This window comes from Hermetia illucens, chromosome 2 (genome assembly GCF_905115235.1).
Source record: "Hermetia illucens chromosome 2, iHerIll2.2.curated.20191125, whole genome shotgun sequence".
Taxonomy (NCBI): domain Eukaryota; kingdom Metazoa; phylum Arthropoda; class Insecta; order Diptera; family Stratiomyidae; genus Hermetia; species Hermetia illucens.
In genome coordinates, this window is record NC_051850.1 from 99,059,883 (window position 1) to 99,083,121 (window position 23,239).

A 23,239-nucleotide genomic window follows, 5' to 3' on the forward strand; every position below is an offset into this window, starting at 1 on the left:
TACAAAAGGTGTGGAAAGAGTGGAGGAACTCTGCAGGAAGTATATTCATCTTGAAAAGGATCACGTTGAACAGAAATAACAAAAAAGCGATTTTTTCACTTCGAGTCCGTGGACTTTTCAGCCCATGCAATAAATTTTCCTTTATTTCTCTATTGAGCTGGTGAAGCTACAAAAGTTATAACAAGAAAGCTTCTTCTGAAGAATAAGTAGGTAAATGAAAATTCTTGATTACTTATACATCCCTTAAGGATTGAGCATTCTGAGTGTCACTGAGCTTCGTATTTGCCGCAGAAGCACTTCCTTATGCCAGCGATTTCTAGAACACAAATAGTACCTTCTTTTCAGTTCATGAAATCGTATATCGGCTTCATGAATTCTCAATTATTTTCGGCTGAAAAACAAGCCTCTATATAGCACTCTATTTTGTTGTAGACAGTATCCGTGGGTCATTCGTCTATGCGTCACTGGTGGGTCCTTTGGTTTGCATAGTATTTCCTCGTGGAGCACAAGTCAACCCCCTTTTTCGGCTCTACTGTGATATTATACCCTTGCCATTGCGATTGGAACAATACAAACAAAATCAAAAGGGGTAATTTGAATTCTTGATGGGGTCGAAAATGACTCCCTGACGGGATTTCGCGCCAATGCAGTGGTCATATAAATGCCAGTGCAATGGTAATATATTATGCAACAGTGACAAATTATAGAAAACCGCAACCCGCAACTATTAAACGGTAGTTACATTGTAACCGTGAGTGTCGTTTAAACTAAATTTGGGATAAATTTCCTTTTTGTCTCGTTTTCCAATAATGTTGTGGACAATGTGGTTTGTAGGTAATTATGTTATTTTCAGGGTATTTCTGTCTGAATTTGACGTGCAATTTTCGGTTTAATTGGGACTTGATTGAGTTTTATTGTGGTTTGGGTCAGATATTTTTATAGAATAGATAGGAGATACCCGGGGGATGAAAAACAGTAGATTACACTAAAGAACTCTTTGTCATACAAGGAACATTTGATTTGTAGGAACATATTTTATTATTCGTGTATTTCTTTGGTGGAAGGTGTTCGTATAGATTGAAAGGAAAAAAAAACTTTGGGGGGCAAATAATAACTGTCGTAGAGGTACATTAAAATAAGCTATAAGTCAATAATAAGAGAATAATGCCGAACACACTACTTACTAGCACACTCTGAATGCCCTTTTCGTTCTAGGGACCTCGGCAGTGTGATGGCCGAGTTGGTTCAGCGTTTGTCTCCCGATTTCGCGTCCAAATCATGGGCTGTGTGTAACTACAGGGCAAACTATATAATACAACATTCCATCATTATAATCCGAAGGGCCCAAGTAGTTAGAGCGATGGGCTGTCATAGCGGAATGTCGGGGTTCAAATCTCATTGGTGGCAGAGGGATTTGTTATCATGACTGTATATCGGATGGCAATCCACTCAGCTGTAAATGAGTACTTGAGCCAAATCAAGGTAATAATCTCGGGCGAGCGCAATGCTGACCATATTGTCTCCCCCAGTGTACTGTAGTGTATTGTTACGGTCTTGGATGAAGTGCTCTAACACATAGGCCCTGATCCAATATGGATTGTTGCGCCAACGATTATTATTATTATCATAATCAACGGCGCAGCAACTTGTATCCAGTCTAGGTCAGCCTACCGCAATCTATTGAGTCGGATTTTATCCACAATCAGAAGGTCGTGGCTCAATTGGTTGCGGTGAGCGGGTCACTTAATCAGCATTGATGAGGATAATCCACTCCGAAAAGGACTATATCTATGGTAGTAAAAGAAGACGAGGCATACCCTGCCTGAGATGGGATGATGGTGTAGGCCAGGACGCGAGACAGCTTTAGGGGTATCGAATAGACCTCGGCGCAAAACCGAGATGTCTGGAGTTCCTTATTAAGGCAGGCCTAGACTGAGTACCGTTTGTTGCGCCGTTGATGATGTTGAGTTGACATATAGCGCTAAAGTTCCATGTATGAAGTAGCTACTTGTCCCCATTACTTTTTAAGGTTTTATGTAAAATAGAACGTAAATAAAAAATGTGTCTGTCACACGCACGTTTCTCAGGAGCGGCTGTACCGTTTGACATGGATTCGACCTTAAAATATCCTCGATACCAACATCTGCTCAAATAAAGTTAATAATAGTGTATTGCTATATTTTTGGTCCAAATTCTCTCTTAATATAACCCTAAAGTGAATATTCTGATGTCCTAAATTTGCTTACATTACTAGCTATGTACAAATGGAAATGTTATTTCATCAAAACACACACAAAACCCTTCGTAAATGAAGCGTGCCAATTAATCTGTTATATGGTTGACATTCACCTCTTGATGAGGTAAGCGCCTCAACCACACCTACGCGTTATTGGTTGTGGTTACTTGAAATGCGCTTCAGCTCCCTCCAGAGCTTCCCGAGTCGGCCGCACCTCTCCACTGTTCGGTGCGAAATGCATTTGTGATGACCCACTCGTTGGCCATCCTCTGAGAGTGGATTTCACTGCATAGCATAGCCAACAATGCAATTGCACCCCTCCTTAATGTGTGATTTACCCACGGCCACTTCTACGCTCCGATCATATTACGTACGGGTGTCAGGCGTGTACACCGACCAAGTTCTTTGTTTGGAATAGTATCAGGCCATCGTACTCTGATTGTATGACACACAAAGGTGTTGACGAAAGCTTGGATGCTTCGAGTAGTAGTAGAGAGTAAAGGCCACTTTCGATGTGCTACTCTCATGTAGAAATACAGAAAGTTAATTTGATCTTGGTGTTGAGACAGGACAGCGAAAACGCTGTTACTACGTCGGGCGACATTCCGTTCTGTGCCACCGTCAGCAGAAACCCCGCTTCCTATTGCTTCCCGTCGTTGGTTGTGGTATAGATTGATGGCTGTGACTTCATTTTTTATAGCTTGTCCTTAGTAAGCTGGCATAGTTTAACAATGTTTACTCCACGCTATATGATGTAGTTGCGAGAGGCACCATCCTCTTGAAATCCTTGGGTTATGACCTATGTTGACGATATTCACATGGGAAGAATAATTCCAGATGTACAATCTACCTTTATCCAGATCGAGTAGGTGGTGCGAGATCTTTGGCTGCACATTAATGAAGGCAAAACGAATGGCATGGTTTTGAGATCAGCACCAAAAAAAAGGACCAACAACATCAAATCACAACCGATAACAGCTACAACTATTAAATCCGTGCACGGTTGTTGGAAGCCGACGGAGCCTATTTCGGCTTACAAAAGCAGTTCCCTTCGAAACGACTCACCATAGCATCAAAGCTCTTACTGTGCAAGACAAGATCATTGTCTTGTACAGTAAGTCCTCATGTATTCCTCGGGGAATTGGGTTCTTAGCAAGAAAAATGTAGAACTTTTAGCCGCGTTCTAGAAAAGAACTTTGCAAACAATTTTGACACCCTGCAGGAGAATGAACGGTTCCGTAGGCTATATTACGACGAAATTTCTTAGCGATACCATGACCGTCTAGTTGTGGATAAAATCCGGGGGTGACATCAGGAGCGAAATGGTGGTGGAAAACCTCAACACAATCGTCATTGACGCATATGAGGCCAGCTGTCCGGCCAAGGCAGCCAAGTCATCAAGGGATGTACCATGGTGGAACAAGAACCTAGCCAGAATGAGGCACGAAAACTCTTTAACCGGGCAATACAAACCGGGGACTGGCGGAGATATAAAAATGCACTGACTGCGTATAGCAACGCGATCAGGGAAGCGAAACGGAACAGCTTCAGGGAATTCTGTGAAGGGATTGAACAGATCACAGAAGCAACCAGGCTGTACAAGGCTGTAGCCAAAGATGGGGGAATATCCTCTGTCTGCTTGCAAAAGGAAGATGGGATGTTTACCGAGAATGACGAGGACAGGGTACACCTGCTTCTCAGAACTCATTTCCGGGGGTCCTATCCCACGGTGACAGGCGACAACAATCTGCCTGACAGCCCAACAACGAATAAAAGGGAAAGGAAGGAGAGCTGGAAACTTGCAAGAGAGGTATGCTCAGAAGCTAGGCTAAGATGGGCAGTGGGAACTTTTAAACCACTGAAATCTCCCATAGTAGATGGCATTTTCCCAGCACTTATCCAGAGAGGCCTGGAAATTATCTTAGTCTCTTCTGAGGGTGGTAAGGGGGAGCATAGCACTGGAATACATACCAAGGGCATGGAGACGGGCAAAAGTGGTCTTTATTCCGAAAGCGGGTAAAATTTAAATCTAATCTAATCTAAATCTTTCAGACCAATTAGCCTAACATCATTCGTACTTAAAACGGTGGAGAAGGTCATAGACAACTATATTAGAACTTACGTTCTAAAGCGTAATCCCCTACATCACTGTCAGCACGCTTATGGGGCAGGACGGTCAACTGAAACTGCTCTGTATCAGCTGACAGAGGTACCACGGGATGCCATAGAAGCAAAATAAATTGCATTGTGCGCGTTTTTGGATATCGAAGGAGCATTCAACAACACATCGCACACAGAGATACAAGATGCCCTGAGCCGCAAAGGAGTGGGAAACACCTTGGCACTCTGGATGTGTAAAATGCTAGAAAGCAGGCAAATAGAGGAACCGACAGGTACAAATTCTATTATCATGAACACCACTCAAGGCTGTCCACAGGGTGGGGTACTATTGCCGCTGATGTGGCGTATGGTAGTGGATGAACTCCTGGACGTGTTAACAAATACTGGAATACAAGTCCAGGGTTACGCGGACGACATTGTTTTAATCTGTAGGGGCAAATATGTAGATACCCTATGTGATAGAATCCAAACTGGGCTAAGGGTTACTAGTGCCTGGTGCAGGAAGGTGGGACTGCGGATCAACCCAGCCAAAACCACCATAGAACCATTCACTAGGAGGCGTAAGCTTGATCACCTGAGAGCCATAACATTACATGATATGGAGGTGAAACGAGAAACAGAGGTCAAATATGGGGCAATGAGGACATGCCCAACGGCATCCCTGGAAGTCCTTCTGGGATTAACCCCTCTCCATCTGCACATACAGATGCAGGCAAGGAGATCAATATTCAGGATGGCCGGTAGTATGAGTGAAGCGGGGAGCTGCCTAAATCGAAGGAAGATTGATATTCTTTCCAGGCGGTATCCCGAACTGCTGATACCAAGCGATAACATGACAACGAAGTTTCACTTCGGTAAGAAGTTTGAAACACGTTGGAGTAACAAGGCAAATTGGGGAAGCGTGGCTGCGACATACGGCTTAAATCAGTAAGTGATTACTTGACACACTGACGGATCCCACACAGCAGAGGGAGCGGGTGCCGGTGTAATTGGTCCAAGGAAAATGTACTTTGAGCCAATGGGTAGGTACACTAGCATATTCCAGGTGGAAATATACGCCATAGACAAATGTGCCTCCTTTAATCTGCAAAGGAACTACAGGGGACAGAACATAGCTATTCTCACCGGTAACCAAGCAGCGATCAAGACACTTAGGTCCAACCAGGTGAACTCTAAACTGGTATGGGAATGCGTTGAGAGACTGAATACACTCGGCTCGTCCAACAAGGTCTGGATACTTTAGATTCCAAGCCATGCTGGGTTGGAACACAACGAGGCAGCGGACGAACTAGCGAAGAAGGGAGCACGGACGCCTTTACACGGGCCAGAACCCTTCTGAGGAATCGGAAACGGTTTCATGGCTATGAATCTAACAAATGAAGAGGAACGGTTGAGAGGACTATACTGGGCGGGCCTATCAGGAATGGAGCAGTCCAGGGTGCTTATTGGGGGATGCGAACCCATGCGCATAAAGGATTGCTTAAACCTCACCAAAAAGAACCTCCGAATCATAGTGGGAATTCTCACTGGTCATTGTCGGCTGAACTATCACCTAGGGAAGCTAGGGATATCTACGGACACTACCTGCAGGTTTTGTGAGGAGGAGGACGAAACCTCTATACACGTGCTGGGACAGTGTCCGGCACTTGTGCAAAGTAGGTCGAGGCATCTGGGAGAACACTTAATACCAGATGCAAAGCAGAAAGATCTGGAAGTACGGAACATACTAAAGTTCCTAACGGTTATAGGCCTGCTTGAGATACTATGATCAATAGGTACACTATAGCCAGTAAAAGGGGCACAATAGTTCTTCAAGGACGCGGTGCGACTTTCCCTTAACAGAATAATAATAGCGATTATTGTCTCCCCAGGGTGAATGGGTCATCGATGCTGGTCCGTAATTTTGTTTCTCTTTCCTTCTTCATTTTGGTTTTTATATTGTCTCCTGCCCTCGTAGTCATTTTAGTGGATGTGCAAACCTCTTCCAATTCATTGCCCGGAAGGACCATTGACAGGTACGCACGTTCTCAAAGGGACGGGCTAAAGAAAGTATTTTTTGAAACTAATTTGCCAATTTTGACAGGTCTAATTTTCAGAAAGCATCTAATTGTAAAATTTGAAGAAGGTGATGCCAATGCTGTAACACACCGTCAGGATATCTTCTCAAATCAAATTAATAATAAAATCTTCGTTCAATTCGGAATATATGAGACCACTCTTAAGTCAATTCTGAAGATACAATTTTTCCACCAGTAAATAACGGGACTGGCGACTGTAGGGTCTATCCCTTTATTATTAACTAAGTTACGAAAAATAGACAACTTGAGGTTTCGTCTAGGGCAAATGCAACTTATCAGACGCTGCCCAACTTGGGGAGAGGGGGAGGAGTATACAAATGAGGCTAAGTGAATATAGAGTTTTTTAAGGGAACCGTAACATTTTTCATACCTGAAGCTGCTGACCCGTCCGATTCCGGCTTAGAGTAGGTCCTATTTCTTGCAATATTTCCGAGATTGATGTGCTAGATAGACGTTAGTACTATAGAATAGCATAATTGAATTGTTGAGTTTTTATTATAAATATATATATATATATGATACCTCCTCGATGCTCTTTTCAAATACGATACAATAACGATTCTTCATATTGAATCTGCTTCCTTATAATGTGTTTTCTTCTCTTACAGATGTCCTAGCTTACATTTACGAAACTACTTTCTAAGCAATACAATCACTGCCATCAAATTGCCTTCCCTTTTACCTGCCCTATCTATTGTGCAATGCTACAAGTTCATGTGTTCAATCGGAGAGGAACAAGTTGAAAAATGTGGCCAGGATTCGATCGTTGCGGTTCACGGAATGGTACCAACCCCAGCCGGCAAGAAACGCTGCCTGAGGTGGAGCACATATCAACGATTGCCGGATCATTGGGTTCCATTGGAACACTATCCCAGGTGAGTAATGAGCATAGTGGGGTTGAAAGGTTCGCCTTGCCTGTTTGCCCTTGTTTGCGCTCATCATTAATTCTATCTACAGTTTACATCCTTGTTATTGCTGATACTTGCAGAGACATTCAAATACTTTTTCCAGGATATTGATTGCTTGGAATAGTGTTATTTAATGTTGGTATCGAATGTCCGTGCTATCGGCAAACTTGCTGCACGATTAGTTAAATGTCGAAGAGTTATTTCAGGGAAGCATGCGACCATTCATTTGGTGAAATGCCTTGCTGTTGTTTACAGTGCAGCGAACTGGATACTATCCAGCTTTCTCCTTGTAAAAGCTTCAGATTAATTATTGATGTATCAGCAAAGTATTTAATTCTTATATATATTACACATTATCCTATTTAATGCTGTTGATGTTACTATGTCTGATTGAAAAATCAACTGTGAGGCTTCAATCACTTTTTGGAGTTACACTGTTGATAATCCCAATGTTCACTAACTGTGCTTAAAGGGACAAGGACATACAAGCCTCGCAATTACGTAGCCCGAAACTATTTAATTTTGTATTGGATGCGTTACGTTTTCGTTAATTTCGTTTAATTAGGCTCTTGTTCTGTTTTATAGTGCGGCAATGAACCCGTTTACGATACAGACCACACGGAGTTAAATTCGGATTATGATGAGGCCGAGTATCGGAGGGAGTTACTGAAGGATGTAAGTGTTGATTCAGCTTCGAATTATCAGGATATTTATTTATTGAATGGTACGCTAATTTATTGTCTTTGTTTTTGTTTTCCCCTCGTTATTTATATGCAAATGCAAGCAGAAATGGAAACAACTATTTGATATGGTGAGTGTTTTTTTCTACCATTTTAAATTTCATTTATAAGTGAGGTTTCTCTATAGGGTTCAATTGTGTCGTTTATGATTGTTGATGGCAAAACTGCAGAATTTAAAATGCATTTCAGCCCGTAAATAGCAAATTTTTCTATATTTTTAAAAACAAAAACAAAGAATTCTTTTTCGTTTATTAAATCTTTAAATTGGAATGTTCGGTAGGAAAAATGTAGGAATGGTGAAAGACCTCGCATTCTCAGTAATCGCGTCGAATCTGCTTTAGAAAATGACTTAATTAGCTGGTTAAGACTGTGAAATTGATTAACTGTATATCTGCCTGTCTATGACATGCTGCCTACTATTTTAACGAATAAGTTATCTTCCAATTGACTTCTTCTTCCTCAACTTTTGTCCCCTTCGGAAGAAGAGTCGGCTCGTCTTGATCGGTTGCGCTACTTTGCTCTGTCAAGGGCCTGATCTGGACGCAGTTTCGAGGCTTTCAAGTCAGCATCAAGCGTATCAAGCCATAGTTGTTGGGGCCGGACTTTTGGTCGTTTCCGATCGATTTGAGACCCCTTTTTAGCGTTAGCACGAAATACGTGACTATACCATCGAAGCTGATCATCAAAAATCTTTGTTTCCATTTTTTAGAGTTGACCAGCACTTAGAACCAGACCGGCAAGGCAGATGATACTGTGGTTAATTTTGAATTTGACACATTTTTTGATGCGTCGATCACTAAGAAAGCCACTTCATTCAAACTGCGTTGGTTGCAAGCTAGGTTTTTTTAAATTTTCCTAGGGAATTTTGAGAATTGAAGCGATTGCACTTATTAAGATTGTTTATACTGCACAACTCACCATAGTTGAAAAGACTTAGTCTGTATCACTTAAATATTGATTGTATCTGAACATGAATTGATTTACACTAATAAAGCTATCTATCTATCTATTAAACTGCGTTGATGTGTAAAGCTATTTCATAACGCCACTACCAATTCTGGGCAGGTCACTGACGCTGTGTATATTTCGTGGAGATCGGTCGTCAAAATTCAATTTTATTCAGACGCAATCTGAGACTGTTGCTTGATTCCATTTTTGGACAAGTTGCTCGAGATCAGCTTTGCTAGGAGACGCTAGGCAAACATTACCTGCATAAAGAAGTGTATAGGGCACTGGATGTTCCGTGTGACAGTGTCCATACCAAGAATAAAGAGGAGTGGTGAGAGGGCGCTTCCTTGATGAACACCGATCTAGACACACAGCAGTCTTGATATGCTTGCTACACTTCGGGATGTAGTAGAGCAATTGAACCTCGCACACGAGTTCTAACATTAAGTGTTGCCGTAGAGTATACCAGATGAGTTCGTGTGGTACACGGTCAAACGCTTTCTCTAGATCGAGAAATGCAATGTAAAGAGGGCGATGCTTCTCACGGTGTTTCTCCATGAGTAATGCGCAGCGTGTATTACGTCAGTAGATCCGCAGTTCTTGACAAATCCGGCTTGATTCACGGTTATTTCAACGTTAAGAATGAGTTCAAAAATTTTTATGGTATGGGAAAGTAACTGGATCGAACGGTAATTTGAACATTCTGCCGGACTACCTTTCTTTCTTCATATTGGAACTTCTTACCAGTCAGATGGTGTTTTATTTTCGATTAAAGAATTCACTGAGCCACAGTGTTGGGTCCTAGCTCTTCGCTTTCCAGAGCTCAGATTCATTCGTTTTATTGCTTCCTCGACTTCAGTGGCACTGTCGCGGCTCGTCGACCAGTATGCAAAGTACGGTTCTTGTCATTAAGGGAAAGATGTGTTTTATGTCAGCTTTTGACAAGTCAATAAATCTTTTACCGTCCCGAGTGCCCAAGTTATCGTACAGATCTTTGTAATGAACTGCTGGGTAACAGCGACTGCTGTCTTTGCTTGCCGGTTGGCATTCTTGTAAATTTTTCACTTGGCCAGCGTTTTATCATCGTGAAACTTAAGATAGAAGCGATACAGATTCACGGATTGATTTGGACATCGTCTTGCCAAAGTCAAGTATTTCGGTGGATGAACCGCTGACCAGGTTTGGTGACCCCGAGGGTTGCATAGGCCTCTTTGTGATTAGTATTTATAACTTGGTTCCACGATTGTTCCACATCCATAATGGCTTTTAATCGCGTAAATGAGACCATTTCGGCTTTTTTCTCACAAAATCGGCATCATTTAATGCACGTCTGGCAAGCGCCGATCAGTGACGGTGACAGAATGTCGGCGTTATGAGGATATAATCGATTTGCATTTTACGGTTGCCGTTATAAAATACAGAAAGATGAGACAATCAGTTATCAGCAGGCACGTTACAAGTCTTTGTATCGAAAAGCTGCCAGAAGGCATTTTTCTTGGCATCCTCTGTCCTGTCTGTGGCGCGTATGCGGTGAAGGAGTGAATCGTAGGATCATCTGATATAATATTAAGCTTCATCCGCCGTTTCGTTAAATCATTTGACTTTGTAATGGCATCAGAGAAACCCTTTGATATAGCAATACCAACACCATATTGAACTTTAATGGACTACCAAAATAGAGAAGTTTATAGCTACTTACGTCGCAGCTTTTGGCACCACACCCTCGCGTTTCTTACAAAGATCAACGCGCTTTTTCTGAAGGGCTCTTGCGAGTTCCTTCGTCTTTCCAGTGGTGGTGCCAATATTTAGCATGTTGACACGTATGCGTGAAGAATCCTTGCAAATTTCTCGGCGGGATCGATGCCCGCCCTGCCGCGTCGACTGAGATGAATGCCCTAGTGTGGACGCGTTGCAATACGTACGCTTAGCAGAGGTTAACCCGAGCTCGACACTTAAAAAAGCGCAACACAACTCACCAGGACAACTCGGAACTCACCCACCTGAGCAACTCGCCTACTTTTCGATATCAAGATGACAGCCACGAGGACGGGCTCGTGACAGTCTACAGCCAGCTGCCGATCGCATCGGTAGAAGTTTAATAGAATTTGGAATAGTCTAGCCGTTTGTACCTTACGGTCAAATTGTTCAATGTTTTGATTATATTTCATAACTAAAAATATAGAATAAAGCCGCAGATTTCATTTTAACGTTACTTGTAACTGTATAAGGAATCAGAAGGGGGGGGGGGGATTAGGATGCTTATATCCTCAAATTGGAGACCCTGGCTAAATTCTAACATTCTTTAGTCACGCCGCTATCAGTAAATTCCAATGTAGCAGCTACATCTTTCCCGACACCCGTCTCACCTACGCGCGGGGTGGAAATTCTGAAGTCGCTGTGGTTGCAGCGACTCCCGGAATGCATCCAGGTGAGGAATACCGTTGACAAGATCCACGAGGTGCATAAGCACCCCGTTGTTAGTTAAGTGTCGTGGAAGGCTAGAGGCTCAATTACTGAGCTTCAGCAGACGGTGGCCACCCTCGCGGATACCGTCCGAATCCGTTCGCGCTCCGCCAACCGAAATGGGCGATCGAGTAGTTGCGCATCGGGGACCTCAACGAGTCTATCACAAGTTGATTCCGCAACATCTCAAACTAACAGCGGCAGACTCCTCAACCATACACACTTCTGGCTACAGGCAAGTGGATGTAAGTCTGGGGCTTCATCGCCCGTTTTCATGGCGTTTCGATATAGCGGGTATCATCAGTCCCATATTAGGCGCAGACTTCCTAAGAAATTAAGGATTGCTGTTAATCTGCAGAACAGGTCTTTTATAGATCCCACAACCTCGCTGAGGTCATCAGGAAAATTTGCCTTCCATCACTTTTGAAGAAGTAGCCGACTCTCGCATTCGCGCGCTCCTTTAAAAAAAGAGCAACATAACTATCGAAAGTAGTGCCTCGGAGCCAGTTAAGAATGATGTACAGCAATATATCCATACTACTGTCTCCCCTATCTTCTCGAAGAGGCGTCCATTACCACCCCAGAAGTTCGCTGTTGCTAAGGAAGAGTATGACATACTTTTAAAGCAGGGTATTTGCAAACCATCAAATACCTGCTGGTATTCTCCATTGTACAGGGTCCCAAAGTCCAACGGCGAATGGAGACCATGTGGCGATTACAGACATCTGAATGCTCAGACCATTCCAGATCACTACCTGATATAACTCATCCATGATCTTGCTCACAACTTCGCTAACTACCGTGTTTTCACGATTTTGGACTTAGCCAAGGCGTACTCTAAAATCCCTGTAACTCCAGAAGAAATTTCGAAAACGGTATTAACTCTTGGAGTTAACACGGATGCCTTTTGGTCTGTGCAATGCGGCGCAAATTTTTCAGAGATTCATCCACTCTGTTCTTCGAAATCTTAACTTTTGTTTCGTGTACTTGGATGATGTTTTGGTCGCCTCTTCCGCTGAGTCTGAGCATTTAGAACATCTCGAATGCATTTTTCAACTTCTTCTTGAGACCGGCCCTTCCTCCTGCTGGAATTCACCCGGATCCAGGCAAGGTTTACAGATTTCCTACAACCAAAAATAGGTAAGATCTACGAAGGTTTCTGGGCATGTTAAACTACTATCGCCGTTTCTCGCTCAAAGCCGCACAACATCAAGCGATCCTCAACGTATTGTACCAGATCCTTTTTACAGTCAGATAGCTGTCAATCAGTGTGGCTAGATAACTGTGTGCACCGACTATAGACGTCCTTACGAGACCACAGTTGGCCGAATTGAATGCAATTTGCAGATCGTGGGCAATCACTGTACAATCCTTTCTGGCGCAGTCTTTTCCGCGTATTGCATTTTTGATCATGGAAGTGATCAATTGAATGAATCCAAAATGTTGTTCTGGCCTCTGAGACTCTGGACAATGGGAGTAATCTGTTGTGAATTATTCATCGCAGTATTCCCCTCATAGCGCTGAAAAGTATATAGATCTATACGACAATGGTTCACCAGCAAGTTTGCCATAGTTAGGCTCACTTCTGGCTGTTGCATGATACGGGAAAGATCTCAATGACTTACATGTCACAAACAGCTCTACAAATATGTCCTTCCTCGACTTAATTCGTGGGAATGCGTAACCTATTAATCTCGCCACTACAACACTGTAGATGCTTTTCTTCGGATTTATGTCTGCTATTCGAAGCAATTCCTGTATCTCTAGGTTCCATTTTCTGCGAGGTTTCTCGCAGGTGTGTGCCTTCTCCTTCTCATTAGTTCTACCTATTGTTCCAAGGGTAGATATTTCGTTATTCAATCAAAATTTAGACCTTCTTCTGTACCGTCTATCGCTATTTATTCCATTTTATGAAGGATTCTTTTTGAGGGTGCGTCGGGTATAGTACACCCGAACCCTCAGGTCTGGGGTATTCTATTAATAATTGTCGAGTCTGGATTATGTTTGTTAGATATTTTTTTCCAATGCAATTGCAAGATTTTCTCATTTTAGGCCAAAGTATTATATTCGGACGTGTCCGGAGAGCTGTGTGGTTAGGGCACAAGGCCGTCGTACGGAAAGTCGCGGTTCAAATCTCACTAGTGGCAGTGGAATTTGTGTCGTGATTTGACGTTGAATACCAGTCGACAGGGTACTGTAATCCTGTAGTGTACCGTTACGGTCTTAAATAAACTGCTCTTACACACTTCAAGGCCCTGATCCAACATGAGTTTTTCTGCCAACGATTATTATCATATTATATTCGGACACATTTTTAGCATGATCTTCTCTTCATCTTCTTATACTGATGAAGGAGTCAATGGTTCCCGAAATACGAATCTTCCCTCGTTTCTCAGATCCAAGACAATTGCCTTATGATCAGAGTAACTGTAGTTTTCATTTTGCATAACTTAAAAGTCGACGCCCCTAAAATTCGCTGCAGATATTTAGTGCTGGTCAAGTCGTGGAAATTTCGATTCATTTTTTTTGCTCTTGCAATGAGGTTATTATTTGAGGTCAAATAAGAAGCATGCAAAAATAAATTTAGCTATCGGCAAATATATGATCTTTGTTAGGTTTACTATTTATCCTATGGTTGTGAAGCAAAAATCGTAACTGCTTTTTGTGCAGTTCTAAGTCACTTTTTTGTTGTAACTTCATGTACTTTTGATTACGAAAATGTAACATTCTCCCTCGAGTAGATTAAGAGCTTTTTAGTACCTTCGATAAACACCTTCATGAGTGCATACTTCAATTTTAATCAACTGAATATTTTTTAAGATCTAAAATTCAAGCAAACATAGGTATTCAGTGACCCAGTTTTAATATTAAAACGGATGACGACTTCTACGCCCTTCTGATCCTCTTCGCCCTCTATGGGATGATTCTCTTTGGGGTGATCCCCTTGGTCCTCTTCTTTGTGGTCCTCTTGGTTCTCCACGTGGAGGTCCGCCTGGCCCGCCACGTGGTGGTCCACCTCTTTCACCCCGTGGTGATCCTCCTGGTCCACCGCGTGGTGGTCCTCCTGGTCCACCACGTGGTGGTCCTCCTGGTCTACCACGTGGTGGTCCTCCTGGTCCTCTACGCGGTGGACCCCATGGTCCTCTATGTGGCGGTCCCCTTGGTCCGCCTGGCCTAGGTGGTCGTCTTCCTGGTTGATCGCAAGGAGGTGTTGGCCCAGCGGTAGTCGATGCAGCCTCAGTTGCAGTGGTTGTCTCTTCACTTGCACTATCAGTGGTTGATTCAGCTACTGTAGTAGTTTCAGCATCTTCGGTTGTAGTTTCAGCAGATTCGGTTGTATTATCAACAGCTTCGGTTGTAGTGTCGTTTTGTGCAGAAACGAATGCGCTTAGGAAAATAAGCACTAGGAAGCTTGCCAGTAATTTCATGATTGCCTGAAAGTCGGAATTTTCTTATGCCGTATTTACTTGTTTACACATTTTTACTCACTCTTGCTGAGAGTCCTGTAGTTTGGCAATGAACCAAACTGTGATGTTTTTGGCTGGAACAGAGCTCTTTTATATACCAGTTGGCTTCGATGGCGATGAATAAACAGCCGTTGCGTTCACTTGTACAAACTAAGTTTTTATGTAAATATGTAGCATTATGAGCGATATTCCTGGTAACTTAGAAAATGGTTGTTATGCGTTCATGTGGAATATATATTATTAGTTTATATATACTGAATGGAAAGTAAACGTATAGTAATGTTACCGTTAGGGAGTCCATAGTTTTATATATGTTGTCTTCATTCACATTTGCAAGGTACGTGTCATTTCGGCTTTATTGTCATTGTGTTTTCTCTGTTTAGGATTATCAATATGCACTTATGGCTTGACGTCAATGTTGACCAGGTGCAGCAGATATGACCCTTTCTCTGCTTTCATGCATTCAAGTTAATTTTTGGTGTTCTGCAGGAGGATAGAAGATTCTATACCATATTCAATGAATAGTTTTGATTTTGGGAGCCTCTGTATCTGCCATGTCAATGGTGAACTTTGTGAGGTGACGATTTATTTCAACTTGGGTTCAGGATCAACCAGTATGTTGACCTTGTTTTCTGGAATGTAGCGTATTTCCTTTGCCTGATAATCAAAGTGACAGAACGTTCCAAAAAGTAATCTTATTCGCGAAGCCATTGATCTCGTGCTCTTGGCAAGGAGAATGGTAGTTTGTTAGTTTCTTTCGTAGTCTACCCATTCAAATTTAAATTTGCCAACTAAGAGCATTGTGTTGTCCATTCGGCAAGCTAATTATAATTACCTATGTTCCATTACACTACCTTCTACAGCAGAGTGCTTCAGTTCTCGTAGATAGAATCGACTCACCAGTTTATGAAATTTGCCTTTGGTAATGGCTTTATTCTAATTTTTATATTTCACTATTGGACCTAATAGCCCCTTCCAAACCTTTACATTCAACTAATGGCTCGTGGATGTAGCACTTCAAGTTGGAGAAAAAGAATGTTTGTTTAGTCTTTGGCTAGAAGAATTTACATTATGTAAGGCAATGAAGCAAGGAGGAAGGAAGTTCTCACACTATAGTATTTACTAGCAAGAAAAATTAAAAAAACCATTTTTTATTTTCCAAATTTGAAACATTGGCTAATAAAAGTTATTTCAGATTTTAATTACGAAGCACTTTACTGTTGAAGAAAAGGTAACCATTGATGTACCCAATGTCGGATGTTCTGCAGTTCCTTTAAAACTGATGAGATAGATAGCCCTTCTATATCTTTCTTCCTTGAAAAGAAGAATTATGTCTCATTGTCTTAAATTTCCTATTGGGTTTAATAATAAATCTTTCGTCAATAAGGTAGGCGCCCATCATTTTGTGAATATTCGCTTGTAATCATTGGTTTATCAAACCTTATCGAACGCTTACGCGTCTTTTAGGAAAAGTTGTATTGAAAGTGAAATACATATGAAGATTGGTAAAACGATCCCCTGGATTGGCCATTCACAGCAGAGTTACCCTAAAACACTAAGGAAAGTGGTGAAAGTGCCCCTAGATGGACTTCCGCTAAAATGTCCCATCTACATACGTTTGCTTGTTTCTGTGGTCGGCAGGGTCTGGGGGCTGGGACTTTTTTTTAGAAATTTCAGTCTCCCACACTTCATTGATAAAAATGTCACGTGTCCTGGAATCTGATTATTAGAAAAAAATAACGGCTCCACAGCGTGCTTGTTTTTCCAGCCCCGGTACCGACCAGCACATGATCATTCATGGAGAAGAAGCAACTTCCAGGACCTCAAAGGTTTGAAGCCCTGTCGGTATCTCAGTAGTATAGGTGTCTATTGAACCGTAGTGAGTCCTAGAGGGTTTTACGTGTCTCGTGGACTTAATCTCACGGTCTTCTTAGGAAACGGATTGATTTTGTGAGCACAATCAGAGCCCCGCTGTGACAAGCAACAATGGTACCAGTCTATATCAAGTACATGGCTCAGCATTCTTACTGGTGGATGCAAGACCTACCTAAATTTCTACCGAACTAAGGAGTACGGCACCCGTGTTGAAACGCAACACGACGCTGAGACCCGAAGGTCTCTGTTCGCTTGAACGCAACCACAGCCCCCATGAACCTCCTACTAGCTGAACGCACATACAATAGGAATTCTCCTGAAGTATGTGAGTCCAGGGGCTATCCCGGTTCTCATGGTACCAGTATACCCCTGGTAAGGTTTCGTGACTATTGCCACTTCAGATGAGTCCCCGTGCAGACTCGGGTTTGATCGTCCTAATTAGGCCTTTGGAGCATTCGCCTACTGCATCACGGCCAGCAAGCCAATGCGATACAGCCTCTCCCGGTGCCATTACTATGGAGCTTCTCCTCATTTGGTTTTGGTTCAGCCGACAGAGTTGCCGCCCCGTCTTCCTCCCCGCCACCTCTGAGCACCATTGAACCGTAATGATAAAGGCCCGGGAAATATCAAATTCACCAGATAAATTGCTTACTGATGACGTTAATAGGCTTCCGGTTTTATAAATTTTCGGGACTAAATTTGCGCTTCAGGTTGAAAGCGAACGTGGGCACAGCACCTTAGATGTAATTTTGTGATGGGTTCGGTTGCCCCTGATTGTTTGCTATTGAAAAATGCACAAACCATACAAACATGAAATACTATACATAAATAAGATTCTCCCAGAAAATACTGTTGAACCAAGCCTTGGCTGTTACCGACGAAAATATCCAAAAGGTCCACAAAATAATTTTGGATGATCACAAAGTGAAGTTGATCGAGATGGTTGAGGGTCTTAAAATATGCACGGAACGTGTTGGATATGAATGTTTGGAAACTTTGTTCGGAGTGGGTGCTGCGCGAGGTCACAATCGAACAAAAACAACAACGATTTGACGATTTTGAGCAGTGTTTGAAGCTCTTTCTTCTTAGAAAAAAACCCCAAATTTATGCGTCGATATGTGACAATTGGTGCAACATGGTTCCATTATTTCACACCAGAATCAAAATAATCGTCATCTGAGCGGGCTCCACGTGGTGAACTAACTCTAAAGCGTGCAGAGACGCAACGATCGGCTAGCAAGGCTATGGTATCAGTATTTTGGGATGCGTATGGTATAATATTCATCAACTATCTTGAGAAGGGAAAACCCATCAACAGTAACTACTACATAGCGTTATTGGAACGTATGAAGGATGAAATCGTGGAAAAGCGACCCCATTTGTAGAAAAAGAAATTGCTGTTTTATCAAGCCAATGCATCGTGTTATAAATCAATAAAAACGGTGGCAACATTGCATGAATTGAGCTGCGAATTGTTTTCCCATCCTCCATATTCCCCAAATCTATTCTCAGACCTCAAGAAAATGTTCGCTGGAAAGAAATTTAGTGTCGGTGGAAAGATAATCGCGAAACTGAGGCTAAAGTCAAATCGTATAATCGTTATATCTTCCTCGAAGGCAACTATAGTACATTGAATAATAAATCAAATTTTATAAAAAAATGTGCTTCTATGTTAGCCTACGAACTTTTAAGCCCAGTAGTAGTAGACCGTTGTTGATGTCAAATGGTCTTGAGAGTGATCCTGCTGCTTTTATCTGGCCTTGCACATTGGTCAGGTTCAGCCTAATCAGTCTCATCATTTTTGTCGGGATACCGAATTCTCTCATGGCCTTGTACAATTTTACCCTGGTTATGCTATTATAGACGGTTTAAAAGTCGATGAAAAGATGTTGCTACTGATGTCCATATTCCAACAGTTTTTCCATCGCTTGCCGCAGAGAGAAAATCTGATCTGCCTGGAGTGAAGCCTCTTTGGTATGGGCCAATGATGTTCTGGGCGTATGGGGCTATCCGGCCTAGCAAGATAGCGGAGAATATCTTATAGATGGTACTCAGCAACGTGATACCTCTATAATTGCTGCACTGTGTGATATCTCCCTTTTTATGTATGAGACAGATAATGCCTCTGCCAGTCGTCAGACATTAATTCGCTGTCACACACCTTAAGCACAAGTTGATGAACCATTTGGTGTAATTGGTCGCATCCATATTTAACCAATTCGGCTGTAATTCCATCGGCTCCTGGCGACTTTTTAAGCCGATAAATTGCCCGGACTGTTTCTTCTACACTTGGTTAGTTGGCGGAACCTCCAACTCGCCGATGTTCTGGTTGTTCAGTAGTTTATCAAAGTACTCAACCCATTGCTCCAATATGCCCATTCTGTCGGAAATCAGATGAGCATCAAGGTGTGAAGCCTTTATTCTGTAGATTTGTTGGTAAAACTTTCGCGCCTGGTGCGGTTACTCCCTGTACTTTTCGAGTTCAGAGACCTGTTGGTTCCCGCAGGCTTCCTTTTTCCGTCTGTGAAGTCACTTCTCCGCTCGACGGAGTTCGTGATAGGTCTCTGCGCGTGCCCGAGTTCTTTGAGAATGCAACATTACTCGGTATGCAGCATTTTTCCGTTCCGTTGCTAGCTTACATTTATCGTCAAACCAGCCGTTCCGGCTCTTTTTGCGGCTGGGGTCAAGTATGTTTGTGACCGTATTTATGATAACGTTTTTCAGGTGGTTGTGAAGATCATTTGTTGATGCTTCATCTACAGAATCTCTATTGACTGCGGTTATTGCGGCATCCATTTCCGTCTTATAGATGTTGCGGAAGGCTGTGTTGTGAATGGCTTCGGTGTTGACTCTCACCTGATTGTCAGAGGGGAGTCTGGGTGTTGCTGTTATTCGAGCTTGGAACACCATGCCAACGAGATAGTTATCCGAGTCTATATTGGCCCCCCCTATATGTTCTGACATTCATCAAGGCTAAGAGGTGGCGGGGTCCGATCAACACGTGGTCAATTTGGTTAAAAGTAGTCCCGTCTAGAGAGGGCCACGTATGTTTGTGGACCGCTTTCCGCGCAAACCAGGTACTTCCAACAACCATTTCGTGTGACACTGCTAATTGAATGATCCGCAATCCGTTATCATTGGTATTTTGATATATGCTATGGGAGCCAACGTATCGCATGAAAACGGGCTCCTTCCCTACCTGACTGTTAAAATCCCCAAGTATGATTTTTATATCATATCTGGGACAGGCTTCGAGGGTTCGTTCTACTGCCTCGTAGAAGGTACCCTTCCCCGACTCTGCAGGCTCCCCTATAGGGGCGTGAACGTTAATGAGGCTTATATTTCTAAATTTGCCGCGCAAGCGCAGAGTGCATAGCCGTTTGGTTTATGTTTTCAAAGCCGATAACAGCAGGTTTCATTTTTTGGCTGACTAAGAAACCTACTCCGAGCACATGGTTTACTGGATGGCCCCTGTAATATATGGTGTAGCGACTCTTCTCCAGGAAACCGATCCCTCTCCAACGCATCTCTCTATACAGGGAGTGGGAAACTGCACAAATCGTTATTCCTTTTTCGTGGCCGGGTTCGTCGTTGTAAAATCTATCCAGGCCGAGGCTCCTGTTCTGGCTTCGTAACTTCGGTTTTCCGTGTAGAGTTGTCAGCCCTACCCAACCCTCAAGACGATTTGCATGTCGTCAAACCATAGATACTACATGGTCCAGTTAGTCGAAGGTGATATAAGAAACAAAAGCGTCAATGCGCTTCCCCCCGGAGGGCTATTTTTTCGAAATAACCGCAGAAATCCATTAAATGGTCAATTCTAAGTAAACAATGTTTACTGAAAATTTTTCGTACATGTAGTAGTTTTTGAGTTTATTTTCAACGGTTTTTGGAAATAACTGGAAAACCATTTCATTTCATGTGGAAATGATATTAAGCAGAAATAAATGAAGCATATTAAATAACAAAACGAATGAGTCTTTTTATTTTTTTGTAGGTGCAATCTGCACTGAGTCATAGCTCGTCAAACGTAAATTCATGATGCTATGAAAAAAGTTAATATTTTCAAGGTCAAATCAAACAAAACCAGTAACTTTTAGTGGAAATTGATCGAAAGCTCTTTTAAAATGCTTGAAAACCTTTAAAATGAGACACGATAGAAGTCAGTGGGATAACTAATAACGGAGCAATTATGAAAATAATGTAATTACCTAAATTTTTCATAAAGAAAAACAAAGCATGGTGGAAAAAAATGTACACCGCGGAGGTGGGGGGTTTGGTACTGTATAACTTTTGTTTCTTATGCCACCCAAGACAGGCAGTCTCTTATCCGCCGTCATAATTATGTAGGTATATGTGAGATAAATTCCAACTTCTGGGTAAAGTTTCAATTTTTTTTTTATAGAATTTGATAGCAATTCTATTCATTTTTTAAGGTTTTGTATGAAACAAAGTCTTATTAGAATCGTTTCGATTTTGGTTTGTCTGTCTCGATTTACTCGGAAATTACGTACAGCAAGTTATTTTCTATTGAGTTTTACTCCCGATACATGTGTAAGGCAAGTGTATTTTTTTTTTCAAAGGGCTCAATTAGTACTTTTAATACCGGGTGGAGTGTATGGCAGGGAGGCTCAAAATTTGTGTCCTAAAAAGTGTAACAGGTCTCGTTCTCCGAACCTATCCAACCGAAAATTCTGAAAAAAATCACAATGGTGCATCCGTACGAAATCTTATCATATTTTAGAAATTTAGCCGTCAGCATTATGTTCATGCCAAAAGTACAGTGATATGATCATAAGTAACAATATAACGCATAATGTTGGAAGGTTTGACAAAAAATCAACTATTTTTAACAAAGTTATAGAAGGTGAAAGTTGTGTATTTTACGAGGATTTGTCGCAATCTAAGACGTGTACTCATATGAACGGCGAATTTAAAGTTTTGAAATACATATGAATGTCAAGGAATATTTTGAATTCGAGGTATACGGAATGGAAAAACGTAATGTAGTTTCTCACACGAGATGCACACAAAACCTTCTTGTGGGGTATCAAATGAAAGGTCTCGGTGAGAACTTTCCAAAACTAACATTAGTCTTGACGTGAATTGTAAAGTGCGCAAGTAAGCAGTTAAAATTTGCACACTTTAAATGAGGCAGGACTCATCTTCGGAAACTAACCAACTAAAAAATCCGAAAACCCCTCCCTAACTTCATCCTAGGAATACCACGATTTTATAACAGCATAGGGGACAATTTGTTGCATAAACACTCTAAATTTCATGGAAATCTGCCTATTAACGCAAAAGTTATAATAGTTCAATTTCGCGCGAATTTACTACTTCTAAAGCCACGCAAATAAGATGCTGACGTCATACTTAACGAGAATAATTGACATTCGCGTGAAATATTAAAGTCTCATTTATGAAGAATCTACTTCCCCCCAGCTCTTTTTAAGGTTTTGTGTAAAACGCTTATATCAAATCTAAGTCTCGGAAGATGTCCCATCCAGATATCTGCTCAAACAAACTTATTAATAGGATATTGTCAACTTTTAAAAATTGACCGAAGATTTTGAATGTCACTACCTTGAATATGGGTATTCTCACGCACTAATGGGACAAATGCACACGCAAATGTCTTTACAAAAGAAAGACACAAAACCTTCCATATCTGAAGCGTCCAGCTTCCGGTTTCTCGACTTGTTTTTCATTGGCAAACTAGAATAAAACAAATTTTCTGGCCAATATTATGCAATTTTTATTTTTTGTACACATATTGAAAATAAAACAGTTTCTCTAAAATACAACTTTAAATATTTATATCTAACCAAACATTCTGCAACATTTATAAAACTTCCCCTCGCAATTGGAAAATGGTATATCCCTCAAATATCATTTATTTATTCATTTTTTTTGCATGAGAAGCAAACATTGATTGTTCTGTGACTGCCGTTCCTACCTAAATTTGATTAACGTTTTCGGAAGTACTTATTAAGCTATTTACGCAAGTGGTGAATAGACGATTATTTATCGAGCATGGTTTTGTTGTCGCCCGAATCAGCGATAGTAATTAACCGGCGATAGGTTTTGATTAAAAATTGTTAATCGATGCTGAGGAGGTGGAAAAGAGGGATTCCCCAGGCTCGAACTGTTTTCTGGGGCCTCTAGCAGACATTTCAATCAAAACTAGGGCTAATAGGAGGACCCGCATAACTTTCATGTCCGATGGGGACAATTTTCACGCCAGGCCCCATTGTCGCATAATTTCCACCCCGGGCCCGGATTTTCTCTCCATGGCCATGTGTGTAACTTATCAGTACCATAACTTCTGCTAGCGCTCACTATGATGTTTACAATTCCCTACAGGCATATGGATCAGCAACCAAGAATTCTTAAAGTCTTA

General features: G+C 41.8%; 1 protein-coding gene across 1 annotated transcript in view; it reads left to right on the top strand.

The window, feature by feature from the left end:
* Window positions 1-23,239, top strand: part of LOC119649061 (protein rhomboid) — a 429,203-nt gene that overhangs the window by 24,011 nt on the left and 381,953 nt on the right. The window contains exons 2-4 of the mRNA XM_038051045.1: window positions 7,044-7,310; window positions 7,929-8,018; window positions 8,131-8,154. Coding sequence (XP_037906973.1) covers window positions 7,182-7,310; window positions 7,929-8,018; window positions 8,131-8,154 — 243 coding nt within the window. The 5' untranslated portion in view covers window positions 7,044-7,181. The remainder of the gene's footprint in view (window positions 1-7,043; window positions 7,311-7,928; window positions 8,019-8,130; window positions 8,155-23,239) is intronic.